Here is a 20,517-nt window from a genome sequence, read left to right on the forward strand (position 1 = left end):
GTGATTGCTGGCGTGAGCTGGATAGCGCGGTAGATTGGAATTATGGTGATTGTCGCGATGGGAGAGAAGTGTGGCTGTTAGTGGCATGATTACGCGGCGGGGCCTTTGGCAGTCTTTTCGGACTCCACGATCTCGCTCTCAGAGATGTCATCCGAAATGGCCTCGGTGACGGGGCCAGTGTAGACTGCACGGCCACGAATGTACCAGTAAATCATGGCAAACAGCAGAACGGCCACGAGGTAGACACAGGCGTAGTTCATCTGTAATCAAATTAGCATACCAGAAATAGACAGAGAGAAGATTGATACGTACGCCTTCCGCAGTGACCGGCATAGCAGTGGGGAGAACAAAAATGACGCTGACGAACAAGGTCCAGAGGCAAGCCCAAATGTTGACGATGGTGCTGAAGGGACCCATATGCCAGGGACCGGGTTGGAATTTGCCAAAGAAGAGCTTGCACAGAATGGGGATGCAGTAGCTCCAGTCCAGGGCAATAGCACAGACCGTGAACACACCAGCAATGGCAGTGTAAGATCCAAGACCAATCAAGTTGATGGCAATGCAGAAGAAGACGGACATCCACACAGCGTAGAGGGGGTTCCAGTCCAAGGGGCAATCTTAATCCAGACGTTGGAGAAAGGCATCAGACGATCGCGGGAGAAGGCAAAGACAGTGCGGCCGAGGGCCTGCATGGCAGTGAAAGTCACGAACTTGATGATAATTAGACCCGCAATAGTGAAGAACATACCACCGCCCTTGCCGAGGCTGTTGTAGAAGATCTGAGCAACAGGCTGAGCCATAGGCGACACGAGAATTTCGTCAGGGTCGCCCATACAGAAGCAGAGCACAATGTTGAACAGGAAACCAGCAACATAGGTGAACAGCATAGCAGAAGAAATAGCCCAGGGAGCCTTGAGCTCGGGGTTGTTAATCTCCTCAGTAATGTGAGCAGTCGCATCGTAGTCGGTCATAGTCCAGCTGACAGACAAGAAGCCAAATAGCCAACTGAAGCCAAGAGGTGTCCAGCCACTCTCAGACTTGACTTCGGTGAAGACGTATTTGGCATCGTGCTTGTCCTTTGTCATGACCAGAAGAGCGATCGAGCAAGCGACCAGAACACAGATGTGGAAAATGACATAGGTCTTGGTCATCTTCTCCATCCAGTAAGTGGAAAGAGAGTTGACTACACCAGTAATGACGGTAAGCGCCGCCATCACCCCGACGGTAGTGTTGGTTGTGATTTCGTAGTTGAAGTCCCGGCTCATGGAGACGGCCGCGAGGAGCATCTGGGCGGCTCCATACTCGGAGGACGCAACGCCAGCCACCTGGCCGAGAAGGTTGAGCCAACCAGTAACCCTGTGCCAAAATTAGTACCGTGAAAGCCCAAGACCAATTATGAGAACGATTGTACCAGCTGATGGAGGGGACCCAGCTATTGGGAGCGAGGCGAGAGATAGTGAAGTATCTAGGAGTATGTTAGATCCTGAATTCCTGTTGGATGATAACGCGCAAGACTTACAGTCCTCCAGAGGTAGGATAAGCAGAGACCAGTTCGGCAACGGAGCACTAGAGCTTCTATCAGTTATTTTGTTTCAAGCTCATTTTCTCGGCTATACTTACTGCAATGCACATGCAGCCAAATCCAGAGACGAACCAACACCACACAACCGCACTACTACCACCGGCGAGCAATGGGTATGACATGGTGGTCATGACAGTCGCAAAAAGACCACTAATGCTGACCGCGAACGAGAAGGTCGACAAGTATCCAAATTCTCTCTTGAAGACCGGGTTATAGCCAAACCTGGTGGCCAGTTCGGAGTCGTCCTGGGTCAGGTCGGCGACCGCGACTTTTCTGTGCTGGCCATCTGGGCCAACAATTTCGATTTTGCGACCTTCATGATGGCGCTGGCGTAGCTGACTGCCTTCGGCGACTTCGCTGGTGCTCATATCCGCCATGATTGTCGGTTATGATGGGGTATAATAGTCAAAGGACGAGGGAGATCCAGGTATAGATATAGGAGAACGGGGAAAAAAGCAAAAAAAAACTTCAGCAGAAAAAGCAAACAAGATAAATAATCACGGCAAACCGACGGACATTTTCGCACTCGTCTGACAGCCCGCGTGCCATTTCCCATCCCATACGCCTCATTCGTCGCAATCAAGGTTAGTATTCGGTAGCATTCCTCATTGGTACTGGTAGGAATTGTCTGCCCACTTAGCGAGCGATGTCATCCTGTTCACTCGTCAGCCACATGGTCAACCAGAAAGTTAACTAACCTTCAATAAGCGTGTAAGTGGGACCCCGCTAAAAGCTTGAGAGATCCGAAGCTCGCTGATTGGCGACTCGTTATCGCTTGCTTGCACCTTCCCCATAGCGGCATGGCTTCATCTGAGTAGGTTTCAGAAACGAGCGCCTCGGGTTGGCGGCGTTCCCCATGAGCCCTCGTCTTTGCGCCGCTAAAGTCTATTCCTCGGGACCGCCGCGAAGAGGAAAAACGTCCTCGTGAGAGGGATGGCGATAGTTGCGTGATGGCCATCATCCCGAAAAACGCTTGGCAGCGGGCTCCCTGTAAAAACACAATCAGCATCCACATGCAGTGCTCCACGAAAGGAGCTCGCAAGAAAGGTAGTCCCTAGTCAAAGTCTATTGATATCGATACAATCAAGGCTCAAGGAAGCTTGTTCATTCCGACGGACGCATTGCTATCTAGACCTGGCGATAGGGAGAACCATGTGCTCCCCCCAAACACCCTTCGAATGTGCGCACGACGATGATATCGTGTAGCGACTGGATCTGTACCGTCTCAAATACAGTCATCAAAACAAGACATCGGGATCACATCAAGTGCTTCAGAAGCACTCGCAGGGCCGGGTCGACCTTGGCAGCTTCGCGGGGGTAAATCTTGCTGGTTGACACCGAGTAGTGAGCCAACTCGCGAGTGCTGCTGAACTTCTTGGGGCCTCTATAGGCGTCCCAAGTTTCGAGGAGGTCGATGAGGTTGATGTGAACCTGGGATAGGGCCTGTGCTCACAATAAAAAAGTAAATAAGATTATGATCTCCAACCAATCAAGAGGACGACCCACCTTCTTCGCCTGGCGGATTGAATACACGCCCCTGATATCGAGCTTAAAGCAGATTGTCTGCCACTTCTCGAAATTGGTGAGATCGGTGCCAATAAGGTCCTGGTACTCGGCCTTTGTGCAGAGAACCCATTTCTGCTTCCAGGTTTTGCTCCCGTACGACCAGTTTCGCTCTAGGGCGAGACGCTTGAAATCATCACTGAAGCTAGCGAGGGGGTTATGGATGAAGTCCGGGTACTGCGCGAAGAAATGGTTCTTCTTGCGCTTCTTGATTGGGAGAGAAACCATGATGTGGTTCTTAGTGAAAGCTGACAGGTCAGTGAACGGTCGACGAGGGTTCAGTTGGGCTCGAAACAGGAAACACCTACTGTTGGTAGGGAAGGTAAGAGGATGTGTCAAGGGAAAGGAGAATTAGAGTGGGTGAAAGTGTTGACTGTCAAAGGTACTGCCTTTGGCTGTAGAGAGGAAGAAAGAAGAGAAGAAAAGTTATACGAACAGCTGCACCAGATCAGCTCGATGGACGGCGTTCGAAGTTTGCTTGGACAAGTCCGCTTCACGAAAATATCAGCTAGAACCTCCCAGCTTGTGCTTGCCTAATTGGAAGTCATGCACGCGTCATGTTTGCTGTTTCGATATTGAGTCGCGGCAGGAACGGCCTATTCGAGACTGCCCTACGATGGACCTGTCATGAATGTTCATTTTCACTACTCCTCCCGAGTCTGCGATCATGCATTTCTTCCATTCAGACAGAGTCGAGTCATAATGCTGTTCTTTACTGCGTTACGGCTTCTTGGATCAACCATTTTTGTAGCCCTTTATGGGTTAGCACCATTGTCTCTCCGGACTCGGCCTTACAATTTCTTCAATGGATGGCCACCACCTCCTTGGGATGCAACCTACGACTATGTGGTCATTGGAGGCGGCACCGCGGGCATCACAGTCGCATCACGCCTGGCCCAAACCGGATATCAAGTTGCGTTGGTGGAGGCTGGAGGCTACTACGAGTGGCTACATCCCATCTCGAAGCTTCCAGGTGCCGCGACAATTGGAATTGGGGCCAGCATTTCGACGGCATCCTCGGTGGACTGGAAGTTTGTCGCAGAGAAAGTCCCTGGTGCAAACTATCGGGATATCCACTATCCCCGAGGGAAGTGTCTAGGAGGATCGTACGTGATATTTTCCTTGCCTTCGCCAGCACAGCTTGCTGATTGAATGCCTCCCAGATCAGCGTTGAACTTTATGATATACCAGCGGTTGGTCTTCTATTTAACCGGAGCCTCGCAGGTGCTGATCATTCTCACAGTCCCTCCAAAGGCGCAATGGATCGATGGGCTGAACTCGTGGATGACCCCAGCTATACCTTCGAGAACACTTGGAAATACTTCAAACAAACAGTATCCTTCACCGCGCCAACATCTCGATCCGAATGCGTTAGGACACCGTACAACGAGTCAGCATTTGATGGTTCCGGCGAGCCACTGCATGTTTCTTATCCTCGATACGCAATGCCTTTCTCCAGCTGGGTCCGCCGGGCCTTGACCGCGATCGGAATGCAAGAGATTGGGGACTTTAACAGCGGTTCACTCATGGGACATCAGTTCTGCTCAATGACCATTCGTCCGACAGATGAATCACGAAGTAGCTCGGAAACGGCGTTCCTTCAATCTCCGCAAAACATGAAAACACTCTCTATCTATGAGAAGACTCTGGCCAAAAAGATTCTTTTCGACTGGTGGAATCGAGCTCATGGTGTAAGAGTCCATGGAGTGTGGGATTACACATTATGGGCCAGGCGCGAGGTCATTCTGTCTGCAGGTGCCTTCCACTCTCCACAGCTACTTATGCTGTCCGGGATTGGTCCTGCTAGGGTTCTTCACGAGCATGGAATCAAACCAATCGTGACTCTACCCGGAGTTGGCCAGAATATGTGGGACCATATCTTCTTTGGTCCTTCCCATCAAGTTGCTGTGGCCTCATTCTCGGGGATGGTTCAGAGTCGAGCTCGGCTGGCTAGCCAGATTGCAGCCTATCTTGGGTCCCATGAAGGGATGTTGACGAACCCATCGACAGACTATCTTGCGTTTGAAAAGCTTCCAGATATATCTAGATATAATTTGACTGATCAGGAAGAAGAGGTTCTCTCTTGGTTTCCAGAAGATTGGCCAGAGATCGAGGTGAGATATACGAACGCCGTTTATTTTGAATTGAACTGACTTCGGTTTAGTATTTGGCAGCTTCTGCGTTTGTTGGAAATTTCTCAGATCCGTTCTTCCAACAGCCCCAGCATGGTGAGTATGCCTCGATCATTGCGAGCATCGTTGCTCCTACGTCTCGCGGCAACGTGACCCTTCGCTCTGCGAACGCGGCAGATCTCCCAACTATCAATCCAAATTGGCTGGATACAGAGATAGATCAAAAACTTGCCGTGACGGCATATAGACGGATGCGCGACATGTTTCGAAGTCCAGCCATGAAGCCCATATTGATTGGACCGGAGTACTTCCCAGGGCTTGAGTACCAAAGTGATGAGGAGATCCTAAATGTCATCAAGAATACGCTCATGACTATATATCACGCATCCTGTACATGCAAAATGGGAACTCGAAATGATAGCATGGCTGTCGTCGATCATCGGGCGAGGGTATTTGGTGTCACGGGGCTTCGGGTGGTTGATGCGGGCGCATTTCCATTTCTTCCACCTGGACACCCTCAGTCAGTTGTCTGTAAGTATGTCTCAATATTTTGGTACATGATCTGTCATTCTGACTTCTGCTAGATATGCTCGCAGAGAAGATTGCAGCCGATATAATCGAGCCATGGGCATGACGAGATTACAGGATCAGGCTCTTGCTTCTGTATTTAGCGATGGAGGCCAGAGTTTCGTACGAGGATGTGAATGAGGAATTGTATCGTTGAGTGAATGAATTTTTAAATTCTTTTTATCACCACGTCTCTTCTAAGTACATTTGGTTCAAAGTTTCGAACATGTTGTAATCACTCGGCAGGCAGTCAGGCGAGAAAGCAAAGCCATGACCACTGGCAAATAACTCCGCGGAATTTGGTAGATTCTGAAGCACGTCCATATTCACTCCATCAAACGTAGGCACGGCGGGTTGACCCAACGCACTATCATAAGCAGCCACCGGATTTTCAGGATAAATTGCAAGGGGGTCCCCAACCGGAAGGCTCTTCGGATCGAAGAACGCATCAAACGCCTGCATAGGAACGATACCCGATTCCAACGCCTCATCAGAATCCATAGGCTGACATGCAACCGGACACGGCGGCGGTTTATAATCGTACGGCGGAGACGGAATATGCTGTCCAAAGCGATCACAGTAAACCTTCTCGAGATTTCTCCCTATCCGCTTCGCAATATTCCACGAAGTAGAAAGTTCCCGCAAAACCTGGAAACACAGGCCAGCCGCCGCATGAGGCGATAGCGTCCGCGCACCTTCTTCAGGGAGACTGGCTGGTTTAGCGTAGTTCTCCAGCGAACAGCATTTCTCGATGATGATCAATGCCGCGGATAAAGTGCAGTACGTGGCTGTTATCGGGCTAAGCTTGAAGCTGCCGAATGTTTGTCTGTATTTCTGCGCGATGCCGATCATTGATCGTACTGAGGCGCTGCAGGCGGTTAGTGCCTTTTGGGCGGTTGGGTTCTCGGGTGTTTTGTCGTTTTGGTCAGGGGACTTTTTGTTTTCTTCGTTCTTTGGAGATGGGTTGCCGCTGAGGAAGGGGCCACAGAGTAGAAGGAATGCGGTGTGATAGTTCATGTAGAGGATATATGCATGAGCGAATCGTGATGGACCCGATGGTCGCTCGATCTTTAGTTCGGAGGGTAGATCGTAGTACCAAGTTTTGAGTTCGAGCACGCAGGAGTCGAAAAAGGCGGATCGGTGATGGGCGTGAATTAGGGGCTTGGGGGACCAACTGGGTGAAAGAGTCAGATAGACATCACCGATGCATTACAGGGTATGGACTGACTCACAGAGATAGGAGAATCTTCTCAAGAATTCGGCAAAGGTCGATCATGGCTCTATGTAATTGTACAACGTTCTTTTGGGATGCACCTCGTAAATTCCCATCGGCAGATGGGAGATGTACGTCAGAGACGCATTGTAGGAAAGGCTTTTTCACTGCGCCTTGAGACTCCTTTTGAACAGATGAGAACCAAAACAGGATACACTTGAAAAATCTGGCAGAGGTACTCACCAATAATGTGCAGACTCGTCCTGTATAGCTAGCAGATAGCTTGTCATGGCAGTATAGAGCCCAGTATATCTGCCTTCGCAACTCAATCTCGATGGCTGGGAGAGCAACGGCTCCCGCAAGAACTGCTGGGTCCATATTGAAGCCCATATCGAGAGCGAGACGGTTGGCCATTCCTTGGTGAAGCCATCCCGCGGCGTCTGATCCCATTGCCTGAAGGCGTTTAGTCATTGGCCGTAATTGAAACAATTCGTTCGATCTTGCTTACTATATAGACTGAACCCATGATGGCCAGAGACTGAATCGTCGTAATCTTCGGCCATCTCAAATCATTCTGAACCAACTTTTCAGCCCTCTCAATGAATCTCTTGCCTGCTGTATTTGAATCAGATGGATCAGATCGGACCTCGAGACGGTCGCAATATCTTGATCCCAAAGCGAGAATGCAAGTCAACAGTAAGGGACTTGAATATCGTCCGCCACATATCAAACTCTCCCGGAAAAGTTTCTCATTCACCACCTGGAACCACGGCTGCTCCCATTCAAAGTAGAGATCGATGAGATGTGCCTGAAGTTCTTCAGAGACTAGGTTATCGTTTGGACTATCCTTTTCAAGGAGAGGTTGGGGATCGTGTTCTTGCACTGGAATTGCGGGGGATTCTGAATCCGCAGTGTAATATCCAGTACAGTATGCATCAATTTTGCATGCTTCCTCGCTAGGTGAATCTGCATTTGATCAGCGCACCATTCGACAACGTCGGTCGAGATCTCTTACCATTTCCTGGCGAGCGAAACAGCAAACGCCCGCTGGATGGACCAAAGTATCTGACTTCTCCATCTTGATCAAAATTCAAAGACTCGTCCAGTGTCAGTGCACCGTCAAAGGTCAAGCATAAATCGTCCACATTTGAAGCAGCTGTCCCTGTAGAATCAGGTGGTTGTCCTGGAGAATCACTGGCAGCCGACAACTGAGCAATCGAAGCATCCGCATCAATACCATGAGCCTGAAGGACACGCTCAAGCAGTTGAATCCGGTTCCTCAGCATCACCACATAGGACTTTGGGGCTGGTTGCCTCCCATCTTCGGCAGTGGAATACTGGCAACGCACGCCTCTATCCAGACAACGGGAGCAAGTTGGCCGAACCCCATCACACTAAGCACTCCATTAGACTGATTCCATTGATTCCAACCGAGGAGAAATCTGGAATAGATCGGGGATTGACATTACCTTTGCTCTGCGACGACGACATTCTTCACACGCTCGTGAGGTATACTTTCTCCCAGGACGCGTGCGCCTGGCGGCAGGATCCTCACCTGGGGCTTCGGAGGCCATTTCATCGATGCTCAATCAATGGGCCAGACTGCACGGGTCTTTTTTGGATGAAAGCATCCATATAGGGCTAGAGCAAAGTGGCTGAACCGGTGAAAATGGATGGCCAGCTGATATTACAAAGCAAGATGTTGTAGTCGACACCTGATAAATGTGGCAGCCAGTCCCACTTTTTTACTTACACCTGAGGCAGGATATTCCTGCCTTGTGGCCTGAGGTACGTCATGACACTTTCCTCCACTGGCCTACACCATTTGCGTTGACACAATTTGACAAAGGTGATGAACTTAAGCAGAATCTCAGAGTTAGGCGTGGATTCTGAATACTACTCTATTGTGATCAGCCGGGCCATCTTATTGATGGCTTTAACAAATTTGGGAGCCTCCCGTCAGTTGCACCTAGTTCCACTTCCCCAATATATCACTGCGTTTACAACCTGCAAAAGCAGAGGTAGGTCCTGTAAGCGTCCTTCAAGCCATACACTGGACGTTAATAAATTAAAAGATGGCACACGAGCCATCAAGAAGGCAAAAGGCTTTTGAGAATGTCCTCTAAAATGAAAATTAGGTAGACCTTCCAACAACCGTATAACCTTAAGAAAGTCAAGGATGTTTGGTTGGACCGATTCTCGGGGTTCAGGTAGATCCAGACCTCATTAAACTAGGTACTACTCTCCACCTACCATTGCCGATCAGCCCATAGTAGATAATGGAACTATGGTTCACAGATGCCTTGATGAATCTGCTATAGACAACAATAAGCCAACTACATCCTGCGAGACTACCCCAGCCTTCATGAGCGTGGTCACCTGACCGGCTCAAGAAAGTCTTGGCTGTTGTCTAGGATGAGTATGTTCCCCTTGATACGATTAGGGAATGCCTCTCATGGCGGCAGTGTGCCTCTCCTGGTAAGGGCCCACGGACCATTATGTTGGGTTCACAATGAGACGACTTCTATCCTATCAGAGCGTGAACCGGCCAGAACACACGGAAGGCCGTTATGGTTGATAGTCCGTCATCTAGCTTATCAGCTGTGTTACTCATAGCCATGGCGCCATATCTGACTGTTGCACCGACCGTAACCACGAGCAGGATTGTCACTGCCGTCCCTCGTGCACGGAATATACTGCTGGCCCGCCGTTGACAGGTGCGATTTACCCTCACGTCTCAACATTGGCGTTATTCACACTCGGTACGTAATCGATCTTCGAGCAGACTTGGCCCGTACAGCTGCGAGGCCCGCTAATGCATTCCACGGCCCCACGAAAAAAAAAGGCATCAGCAACCCACCGTCCCTCTGCTGATCACAAGCGGAGTCATGCAAGACGGCCTGGGGCGAGTTTATCTGATTGGGCCACTGGCTGACGGTGCATGGGGAGGTGCGTGGGAGGGCAAGAGAGAAGCATAAAGTTTACTCGGGGAGTATCATTGTTAAGTCCCAAGGTGGTCACTCTGGGGTACAGCCAGTCATAATGGAGAAGCGAGGAACACCAGCTCGGAGCTATCTCTTTGGGGGTTCACGGGGGGAGGTAGGAGCACGTTGAACTAGGGCCAGGATGGCGGGTATTAGTGAAGATGAGATCATCATGGCAACGCTAGAAGATCTGAATGATATGGGGTGTCTGAAATCAGATTTTCCACGTTGGATTGTGCTTCCCAATTTTGAGATGAAATCATCAGGTGATCCTCATACCCCGCAAACCGGGGGATCGGACAGGATGAAGAAACGGTGGAGACGCGGATCGACCACGGTCCACTGAAACCCTGCTCGAAACATTCCTGAATTAGCATTCGGATGTGCTCATCATGAAATCCCATACCAGGAGGGGGGGGAGGGACAGGAGGAATTTCCCTGGGATGCCGGAGATCCTTTCCCGTATTGTGTCTGTATTCCCCCCTCCCTCCATACTACTGATCGGTCAGCAACGGTCGGTCTTCCAGGAACCCCAAGTACTGGTACCCCAATCCCAAACGGATCTGAATCACGACGAACCAGTCAAAAGCCCAGAGGATAAAACACATCTCGTGCTTGTCGTGCCAGTATCCGGCCAGTGTAACGGAGCAGTCGGATCCACAACCAGTCTCCGTGCTGGATGTCTCTGACATGCTTTCTTGTCCGCTCCCAACTCCAAGATGACCAATTAATCATGATCCCGAGCCGAGCGGAGACATTGTTGGCATAGTCAATGCAATCCGTCTGCACGGTCCACAGATCCCAAGGGCAAAATGCACCTCGTGCCTCGAGAGGGTAGCCAGTCTCGTGTGTGTGGGGGGGTCAGAAAAAACGCCAGGAGTCGGCGGTGGCGTCCAGTGAGTTTCGGAGCGGTGATGGGATCATGGGAGGGATACTTTTTCCTTGGTCTTTTCTTTTTTTCCAAGTTAGTGTGGGCAGAGGAGTGCCGGAATGACATCCCAATGGGCTGCACGGCATGAAGGGATTAAGGGCCATCTGGGTGTCCAACTGGCGGGTAACTCGGGAGGAACGGCATTTCTTAGTTCCGAGTCGCTATGTCTTTAACAGGATAATCAATGCAGACTGGATAGTTGGGTGATTTCTTTTTCTTCGCTATTTGTATATGTACTGTATTCTATTTCCCTTTCTATCTCGTCTTTCCAGCTTGGACAGGGGGTACAGTCGTATACAGGGATTGCATACGTCGGATGGTTCCGAACCCAAAGTACAGGACTACGGAATACATACGGAGATACCTCCTATCGACTCTAAACATATCATCTTCAACAAAAGTACCGTGCTAAGGAGACTCCAAATCGTCGGAATCCAGACTCGAAGCCATCGAGGACTAGTCTCTGACAAAGCACGTCCGCCATCTGCAGGCGGGAGGTCATGGAACGGAGGATCAGATTGGATCAATCAACGTCATGAGCAAGGGCGCTCATCCCCAGAGTTTATGATTAGGGTTCCCCCCTTCTCGTAGCTTTTTTCGTAACACCAGTAGGGAATGTCATTTATTAGCATGGTTATTACTGTCATATCTCTTATTTAATGGTAGTGGACTACACAGCATTGACACACGCTGTACAATATACGAGGCTAAATATAGAGCCAACAATAGAACATCGAAAAAGGCTGGAGAGAACCAACATTATTACTACAGCCGTTATCACAGAGCTATTAGTAGATCTAATTTTCAAATTCCCAGTAGCCCAAGTGGGTACAGGGAAAAAAAAGGTGGAAATAGGGTGGTGCAGGACTGGACGAGAGACGAGGCCTGTTGGGCGACCTCCCGTCAAGTGCCTCAAGTTGGTCTTCCGCCGCCCAATCATCGTCCGCCTTCTCTCACGTCCACCACCGCTCCTCCTTACCCCCTCCCTCTAAGTAGTCTGCTCTCGGACACCCTCCTCGTTTTTTTATGTGATCCTTGATCTCCAGGCCGACACTCTTGACTCCATTATCCCCTTGACTTTGCCAAATACCCTCCTATCTTGAGGCCCTTGGGTCAACCTCCACTGGGGTTGACGTCGATGATCTTGCGCGTCGCCTGTCGCGCCCATTCCCCGCATACACATCGGCTTCCGTTATCCTCCGTCCTCTCGACTCGCGTTTCAACGTCGCCCTCATCCTGCTTCACCACGCCGGATTGGTGAGCCTTGAGCATTCAGCAGTGGAATTAATCGATTTGCGATTCTTTCTGCTCGCGCGCCATGGCCTGTTGAAGTCACGGATGAATCCATAGCTTCGTCTCTTCAAGAGCCACCCGCTCTGCCCACCAGCAGACGGTTCTGCTTGGCTCATCTCGATAACCACCCGATAAAACCAGCTATCTATCGACTCATTTTGAACCGCTCTCTCGTGATATCCAGTCGCATACCTTTCTTTCGAACGCTTTCGCTTTTGGCGGCCCGGTACACCTGTTGACCCGTTCAAGTCAGCATGGCGGACAATGGCTCTTCAACCCCCCAATTCCTCGCGCCGCCGGCCGTCACGGCCTTGCGGCAGGAGGCTCGGAACATCTACCCGGTCATGACACGGACGCTCAGTGAAGACATGCGCGAGGAGCGGGAAGACTTGAAGGAAGCTGCCGAACAGACTCTGAACATCATCGTGGACCTCGACCTAGAGGGTCGTATCAAGTGGGTGAGCCCGTCCTGGAGACAAGTCGTTGGCTCTCCCCCCGAATCGGTCGAGGGCCGCATGATCTCGGAGATGCTGGTTGGCAATAAAAATGTCTTTCGCGATGCGATCGAGTCGATGAAGGAGGATGACTCGCGTAGTCGATTCATTCGCTTCTCCGTGCAGATGGGGCCGGACTCGGTGCTTCGATACGCGCCCGAACCGCGTCCGATCGAGTCGGGGACCGATACTGAGCGAGAAGGGAAGCCTTCCGGGGAGAAGACGACGGATGAGAAGATGGAGCCTTCGCAGGCCGAAGGCGAGGATAACCATGATGTGTTGACCATGGAGGGTCAAGGTATCATGGTGTATGACCGCACGGATGATGAGGCCGGACATGTAGGCGTCACTTCTACCCAAGACTGAATTGGAACCCTATGTGGAATGCTAACAACTATACTTCTTTCCGACAGTCCATGTGGATGCTCCGACCGCTCACTGAACCCCGCGAAGTGACTATCGACCTGCCACCTCAGCTTGTAGAGTCACTCGGCGTCGGCGCAGAAGTACTCGCGAACTATCTGACCGAGCTCGCAGAGGCCGCAGCCAACGAACCGGATCCCTCAAAACACCCAGCCCCGACTCCGGTTCTATGTCGTATTTGCGAACGCCAAATCACCCCATGGTGGTTCGAGAAACACTCCGATCTTTGCTTGCAGGAACATCGGGCGGAGATGGATGTACAAGTTGCGCAGGAGAACCTCAATGAACACCGTCACGCTATCGTGAGGGTGCTGGATGCATTGGAGGCTCGGCAAGGAAGGCCGTTGATCGGCAGCGATGGCAACATTCTTCCCCTCGTCCAGCCAGAGTATAAGGGCTTGCCCATCGGGCCGTCCCCTGTCAGCTCGGCACCTTCATCAGCTCCCACCTCTGGTGTGAGCTCGGCGCCCGGGACGCCACCTCGCTCTCGCGATCATTCCGCCTCGGGCGTCATCACGCCAGGACGCCCTCGAGCATTCACTGTTCGACGCCCGCTGGCTCGCATTGTCGAGCTGGTGCTGGATCTCTGCGACACTGCGTTGGAGATCAGTATGCCCATGATCAAAGAATCGCAGCGCCCGGAGAATGGAGAAGAATTCAGGACATTGTCACCGCAATCTGAATCTCGAATTTCTCAGGTGCTTCAGTGGTCGTCCCCTAGCTCCAACACATTAGAGCAGGAACAGGGCCTAGCTGCCTTGGCCGGTGACACAGAGGAGATTGCAAAGGCTAAAGTAGATGCCGTTGTTCGCCATCGCAAGATCGTTGAATACGCAGAGCGCATTCGGATTGAATACACTGTCCTAGTTGAGGAGTGTATCACGGCTGCATTGAGCAAGGCAGAGCGGATTGCCGCTGGTCAACTCAGTGATTCGTCTTGCTCCTCTGACGAAGAGATGTCGCAGGACGCCGCTTTTGCCAGTGATGCCGATGTCAGCACCACCGGCGATAGAGACGAGTTGATGTACGTCCCGAGTCAAGAACCGCTGGCAGCGCAATCGTTCCCTGCAGCTCCCACCCCACGCAAGCCTGTAACGTCCGCTCTCACAATGTCTATGCGCAATTCTCCTGATCGTGCACTGCTTGCGCAAGGCGAGGTCCGATCGTCCTCTGTCGCGGTATCTACTGGGTCTAATAGCCCCTTGGAATGCCCGACTCCCCGATCCCATAAGAGTGCCGCTGGCCTGTTAGGCACATCACAACCCGCCCGACGGGGTCTTTCGCTGGCTGACATTGATGCCGGTGATAGTAGCGATAGCAGCATGCCGTCAACGTCTGCTTTCGCCAGCGCTATGCGAACAGATTCACCTTCCTCTGAGCGGAGCTTTGACCGCAAACGTAGAAGCCTGGTGCTTCCAGGCCTGTCGAGTTCGCCCCGTCGGCAGCCTTCTCCTGCTCGAGTCTCTGGCCCCCATTCCCCTCTGAGGATGCCGAAGCCTCGACTGTCTCATGGCGCAGACAGTCTTCCTTCCCCTATCGTCTCTCCCTCTACTTATGCTAGTGAACTGGCTCATCACCATCTTCATCACCGTCGCCAATCCTCGGCCACATCGTCAGACGTGGTCAAACCACCCCCATCACCACGTCTATCCTCCGTTAGCCAGCAACCTCGTCCTGCGCCACCATCTATCAAAGACTTTGAGATTATCAAGCCTATCAGCAAAGGCGCCTTTGGTAGTGTTTATCTGTCTAAGAAAAAGTCTACGGGTGAATATTTCGCTATCAAGGTGCTCAAGAAGGCCGACATGATTGCCAAGAATCAGGTCACCAACGTAAAAGCCGAACGAGCAATTATGATGTGGCAGGGCGAAAGCGACTTTGTCGCCAAGCTTTATTGGACGTTTTCAAGCAAAGAATATCTCTACTTGGTTATGGAGTATTTGAATGGAGGTGATTGTGCCTCGCTTGTCAAGATCTTGGGAGGTCTCCCCGAAGATTGGGCTAAAAAGTACATTGCGGAGGTGGTACTCGGAGTCGAGCACCTGCACAACCGTGGGATTGTTCATCGTGATCTCAAACCGGATAACCTTTTGATTGACCATACCGGACACTTGAAATTAACAGACTTTGGTCTTTCCCGCATGGGTCTCGTTGGCCGTCAGAAGCGTGTTTTGAAGAGTCCCAATGAGCCCGCTCCTGACCTCCTCAAGCAAGGTCCTTTCCCTCGGGCTATTTCCATCGCCTCTTCTCGATCGGCGTCATTTGATTTCCAGGCTGCCTCCTCTCCTGGCTCTACACCGTTGATCACTCCGGAAAATGCTGCGAATGTACAGCCGTCGTACTTCAGTTTGAATCAGAGTGGCCTCAGTAGACAGAGCTCTCGCCGAGCATCTGGCTATCGCAGTGATAGTGCTGGTAGTGACAGCTTGAATGGCATGTTCAGAACCTTTTCTCTCAATGATACTGGAAATGAACACCATGTAGCGTCGCCAAACGTGCTGTCTACAAGTCTGGCGGAGGAAGAGGAGGAGCCGCAGAGCGATGCAGGCGAGTCTCCTCACTTGTATCCCCTGCAGCCAACATTTAGCAATCCCCTGATGTACAACACGCCGCCGCAGCAGAGTATGCTTCCGCCTGTCATGGCACTGTTCGATCCGGAGGACCATGACCGCCGCTTTGTTGGAACTCCAGACTATCTGGCTCCCGAAACAATCAATGGCATTGGCCAAGACGAGATTAGTGATTGGTGGTCGTTGGGTTGCATCATGTTCGAGTTCATCTTCGGCTACCCTCCTTTCAATGCCCCGACTCCCGATGAAGTATTCGAGAACATCCTTCAAAGAAATATCAACTGGCCAGATGATCCAGAGGAGTACACCACTCCCGAAGCCTTGGATCTCATGAACAAGCTCATGACATTGAACCCGCGTGAGCGTATCGGCGCCAATGTGGACGAGAAGTTCCCCAATGGCGGTGCCGAGATCCGTCATCATCCCTGGTTCGCTGATATCAACTGGGATACTCTGTTAGAGGACAAAGCGCAGTTCGTGCCCAACCTTGAAAACCCTGAGGATACAGAGTACTTTGATGCTCGTGGTGCGACCTTGCAAGCTTTCGCAGAAGAGATGGAAGATGAGCCTTCGCCCCAGGGTCAATCAGCTTCCGGATCATATCCCGACAGGCCCCACGATGCGCTCTTTAAAGTGCGTTCTCAGGTCAATTCGATGAAGCGCCCGTTGATGCCTTTGCACATCCCACCCCATGTTCGCGATGCTCGGGATTCACGGAGCCGGAGATTGAGCGAGCCAGCATTGGCCGATGACTTTGGCAGCTTCAACTTTAAGAACCTTCCCATGCTTGAGAAGGCGAATAAAGATGTTATCCAGAAGATGCGCCAGGAGGCCATGCAAGCACAGCATCGGCAATCTGCTTCGTCGTCATCAGCTGCCCAAACACCCTTGACAGCCTCGCAGCCTTCTTTGGAAGGCAGCCCTCTGCCCATGTCCCTGCAACGTACTCTGTCGCAGACCAAGGGGAACAACCGACCTTCGTCGCCTTCTGGTCTTAGCCAGGCAAATTCATCGCCTAGCCGACCTTCTCAGCCATCGTCTCCGTTGTTGGTTCAGTTCAGCACTGGCAGCAACCACGAACGACGCAAGACTTCCGGATCCTCCTCAACTGCCTCGCATCAGTCAAGTGGCACATTCCAGCCGTCCTCGGTTGATCAATCGCGCATGCCAAACCTTCGCCTTGGCTCGGTTGCATCGTCGCCCGTCAAGGCCAATCGAATTCCTGCACATTCACCAGACAAGCACCCCTCCAGCCAACGCCATGGAAGTGCCCCCGCGAGCCGTGCTCGATCACAGACTATCGGATCGCAAGATGGAGGCGAGTTCCCTGGATTGACCAAGGAGCCCTTTGTGCCATCTCACCACAAGCGCCGTAGTCAGCTCTTCGACATCTCACCTTCGTCGTCTGATAACGAGGACCCCCGGACTAAGGCCTTGCTCAAGGTCCAGCGCCGCCGTCAAAGCTCTCGCCGTCTCTCCCAATTCAATATTCAGGATGGCCCATTCTTCCGCCCGCTGGATATTCTGATCTGTGAGGATCACCCCGTCTCCCGTCTCGTGATGGAGCGCCTGTTCGAAAAGCTCCGTTGTCGAACCATCACTGTCACCAATGGTGCCGAAGCCATGAGATATGCTCTCAGTGAAGTCCAGTTTGACATTATCATGACCGAGTTCAAGCTTCCACAAGTCAACGGGGCCGACTTTGCACGGATGGTGCGCGAGACTCGCAGTGCCAACAGACATACTCCCATCGTTGCGGTGACTGGCTATTTGAAGGACCTTCCTGAGATGCACTACTTCGATGCGCTCATTGAGAAACCTCCCACACTGTCCAAGCTGACCGAGGCCCTGTGCAAGTGGTGCATGTGGAAGCCACCGCCAAAGGACTACAACCCTTCCTCCCAACCGCTCAACGTGTCAATGGCAACCGGCGGTCGCACGAACCCATTGTCAAATGATGACAGTCCTAGCTCGGCTTCGTCTGGGTTTGTGCCACACCCTCCTAGCTCGTATAGAGGGTCTAGCCGTGATGACTCGGTGAGTAGCAGTGTGTTCGGCGATATGGAATCTATCAAACCGGATGAGGTCCCCGTGATTATCAGCCGGAACCATGATGACTGGGATCAGGGCCAGGGTGGACTTGGCATCTCCGAAGATGCGCATCCCGGCAGTCCTGATCCCAAGGCTGTTCCCGTCCCGCATCTTCTCCATGCGATTTCTGCACCTGCCGCCATGGATGCTAGTGGTACGTTGACGCCGCGGAAACAACGGTCTAGTGAAGCCATCCGCGCTAAACGGGAGTCCTTGGAGAAGAAGCGGTACGAATGTGCTGAGTCCGGGGACGACGAGGATGAAGAGCTGGGTCATTCGCAATCACGTCGGAGCCCACCGACTCGCAATCGTCGTCCTGGCTCCAAGCTTGGTATCGAGATGATGCGTACCAATAGCCGCGGCAGTGTCGTCAGTGGAAGTGAAGAGCTTCTTAAGAAGGAGCGCGAAGCGCTACGCAAGGCCGGCGAATCTGACACCGACGAAGGTCCTTTGGGATCCCCCGCGAGCACGAGTCTTGAAGAACGGTTTGAAGGCATGAGCATTCCCGAGGAATCTGAGTATGACGAACCGCTCAGTCCTCGCGATTCGCCTTCCGAGCATCAATTGTCACCTTCTCGTCGTCGACCTTCTCTCGCGCATTACGATACCTCGATCTATTCTGGGCCGACATCTCATCCCGTTGTTTCCAAGTCCAGCTTGGAAGGGTTGAAGCAAGGCCAAACCACTCCACCGGGAGATCTTACCAAGGCTGTTAATGCCGGATTGGGCGTTACTCCCATCACCCCAGAGGTGAAGATCTCCGACAACGGGTCAAATACCGAGGCGGGGTCAGGCGGGGATACCGATACTAGTCCCACACCGGACGCTGAAGCCACACCTCGTCCTCTACACCCGTCCCCAAGTCTAGATGCCGAGCAGACTCCTCGCGCACCGGACCGGTACCGATCCACCATGTCCGCCTTCAAACGGTAAACTGGCTGGCATTGCTGTACCTGATTTTATGACCTGACTTTTTACCCGCATAACTTTGCATCTCTCCATCTCCCCACCTTTTACTTTCGTGTAAACTCTTGATCTTTTCATTTATTCCCCCGCGTTATGTCCAGTGGACCTGGCGTACCAAAGCAACACGCACTTATCATGTCTCTTATGTCTATGCTGTCAAATTCATCTTCTTGTTGGAGCAAGGTGTTCCGGATTCCAATGTTTATCGTCTTTCCCCTCCTTTATCTCAAATTTCTTTTTTATTACGTTGACTCCTCACACATGCTAAAGGCACGGGGGCGGAGCCATGGACTGACTATTCCTTGTCAGAGGTCCAGCAACAAGACCCCGCCCGGGGTTCTGGTCTAGTTTACTTTCACGTCCTAGTTCATGCTTGCTTGATTTTGCAGATTCATACTTGACAACCACTGCATTCTTGTCTGTTTATGCATTTCATTTGTGTTTCTTAGGTGTGTTAGTTTGGAAAAGTAGGAGCTGTGGTTTTGCTGAATGGGCATGGCATGGCCGGCGCACTGCAATGTTTTCATGGTTATATGCGCGGTATAGTAGAAGATTGCATGGCACGGTTCTGCTGGTTGTTCAGGCAAAATTGATTTTTCTTCTGCTGCTTCACTTATTTCTCCGAGTAGTTTTATTAGTTAGATGGGACTTGATACTGAGGACTTCACAGAAGCTGTCCGCCATTTTTGCGACGGCATTCTCACGTATTACGGGCTTGTGAAGAATATCTGGGCCGGCAGGGGAACTGTGGCTACCAGGATTCTAGTAAGAATACCAACGTTAATCCTCGCGAGGAACTAACTTCACACATAAGTAATCGCTTTTTCCTTACCTAGAAATCCGAATGCTTCTTGTGAACGCACTCTTAGATCGAGGAGCATAGACCGGGTCAGCTCGACAAAGCCGGGATCGAATTCTAAAGCGTTGGGAATCTCCTCTTAGGACGGTAGCACTGGCTAATCATTGAAGTCTTCGTCTTCATCCTCATCTTGTTGGTGATTCTCCAGATCGTCTGGTACTTTTCGCTTCTTACATTCAGATGCTGTCACCTCGGGGGGTGAGTCATATATAGGATAGTAGTCATGACACTACAAGAAACTCTCGTGGCACTATGACTCCATCCCTAATTAGGAAGGAGCCTCATATAGTACGTTCGATATCTGTATGCCCATTAAGCCCCTATGCATGTACAGTGGTAGTTTAAATTCTTGAAATAAGAGCTAAAAATACAGACCTAGCTAAATACCATTTAACCTCCTTTATTTCTGAATGTCTTTTCAACTATCTTTTCAGAGATCCCTAGTAATATCCCTCGATTTATCTTTTTTGTCCCTCGTCAATCGAAATGGTAGTTTAAATTTAAGATCGAATTCAAAGAACGGCTATTACTACTACAGGGGTGAGAATGCCCTGGTCATTATAAGACTATAGCTAAATACTATCTCAGCCATCAGTACCAGAGCTCACGCAGAGTAGCTACGGTTCGAGGATACTCAATCTTCTCACCTTCAGTCTCATGTAAGTACTCTGGATTTTATTGCTTCAATGGTGGGCATTCCGGAAATATATATCGCAGACAGACACCTCCGATCAAAGAGATCCATGTACGGTTGCTACTCAGCAACCTGGCTTTCCAAAATAACATAACCTCTAAGCTCACACGCATAGGTATCGCTTCACAATGAGCAATGGCGTCGTTATTTTTAGT

The 20,517-nt window shown here is 51.2% G+C and overlaps 6 protein-coding genes across 6 annotated transcripts; 2 read left to right on the forward strand and 4 right to left on the reverse strand.

Moving 5' to 3' along the window:
• Nucleotides 1–89: 89 nt before the first annotated feature.
• Nucleotides 90–1,959, reverse strand: N7496_012186 (uncharacterized protein; the record flags this gene model as incomplete). The annotated part of the gene is made up of 6 exons (XM_056705099.1): nucleotides 90–260; nucleotides 313–617; nucleotides 749–1,356; nucleotides 1,412–1,465; nucleotides 1,520–1,566; nucleotides 1,621–1,959. The coding sequence occupies 6 exons, from the start codon at nucleotides 1,957–1,959 to the stop codon at nucleotides 90–92; spliced, it is 1,524 nt and encodes a 507-aa protein (XP_056548997.1).
• An 880-nt stretch (nucleotides 1,960–2,839) lies between these two features.
• Nucleotides 2,840–3,373, reverse strand: N7496_012187 (uncharacterized protein; the record flags this gene model as incomplete). The annotated part of the gene is made up of 2 exons (XM_056705100.1): nucleotides 2,840–3,025; nucleotides 3,089–3,373. 2 exons carry the CDS (start codon nucleotides 3,371–3,373, stop codon nucleotides 2,840–2,842), a joined length of 471 nt encoding a protein of 156 aa, XP_056548998.1.
• Nucleotides 3,374–3,847: 474 nt separating this feature from the next.
• Nucleotides 3,848–5,911, forward strand: N7496_012188 (GMC family oxidoreductase; the record flags this gene model as incomplete). The annotated part of the gene is made up of 5 exons (XM_056705101.1): nucleotides 3,848–4,251; nucleotides 4,309–4,338; nucleotides 4,389–5,259; nucleotides 5,310–5,808; nucleotides 5,862–5,911. The coding sequence occupies 5 exons, from the start codon at nucleotides 3,848–3,850 to the stop codon at nucleotides 5,909–5,911; spliced, it is 1,854 nt and encodes a 617-aa protein (XP_056548999.1).
• Nucleotides 5,912–6,027: 116 nt separating this feature from the next.
• On the reverse strand, nucleotides 6,028–8,636 carry N7496_012189 (uncharacterized protein; the record flags this gene model as incomplete). The annotated part of the gene is made up of 5 exons (XM_056705102.1): nucleotides 6,028–7,018; nucleotides 7,077–7,510; nucleotides 7,566–8,023; nucleotides 8,073–8,410; nucleotides 8,527–8,636. 5 exons carry the CDS (start codon nucleotides 8,634–8,636, stop codon nucleotides 6,028–6,030), a joined length of 2,331 nt encoding a protein of 776 aa, XP_056549000.1.
• A 1,899-nt stretch (nucleotides 8,637–10,535) lies between these two features.
• On the reverse strand, nucleotides 10,536–10,733 carry N7496_012190 (uncharacterized protein; the record flags this gene model as incomplete). The annotated part of the gene is made up of 1 exon (XM_056705103.1): nucleotides 10,536–10,733. The coding sequence occupies one exon, from the start codon at nucleotides 10,731–10,733 to the stop codon at nucleotides 10,536–10,538; it is 198 nt and encodes a 65-aa protein (XP_056549001.1).
• Nucleotides 10,734–12,519: 1,786 nt separating this feature from the next.
• On the forward strand, nucleotides 12,520–18,776 carry N7496_012191 (protein kinase RIM15; the record flags this gene model as incomplete). The annotated part of the gene is made up of 2 exons (XM_056705104.1): nucleotides 12,520–13,098; nucleotides 13,173–18,776. The coding sequence occupies 2 exons, from the start codon at nucleotides 12,520–12,522 to the stop codon at nucleotides 18,774–18,776; spliced, it is 6,183 nt and encodes a 2,060-aa protein (XP_056549002.1).
• Between the last annotated feature and the right edge of the window lie 1,741 nt (nucleotides 18,777–20,517).

This window comes from Penicillium cataractarum, assembly GCF_028827025.1.
Source record: "Penicillium cataractarum strain IBT 29864 chromosome Unknown utg000010l, whole genome shotgun sequence".
Taxonomy (NCBI): Eukaryota; Fungi; Ascomycota; class Eurotiomycetes; order Eurotiales; family Aspergillaceae; genus Penicillium; species Penicillium cataractarum.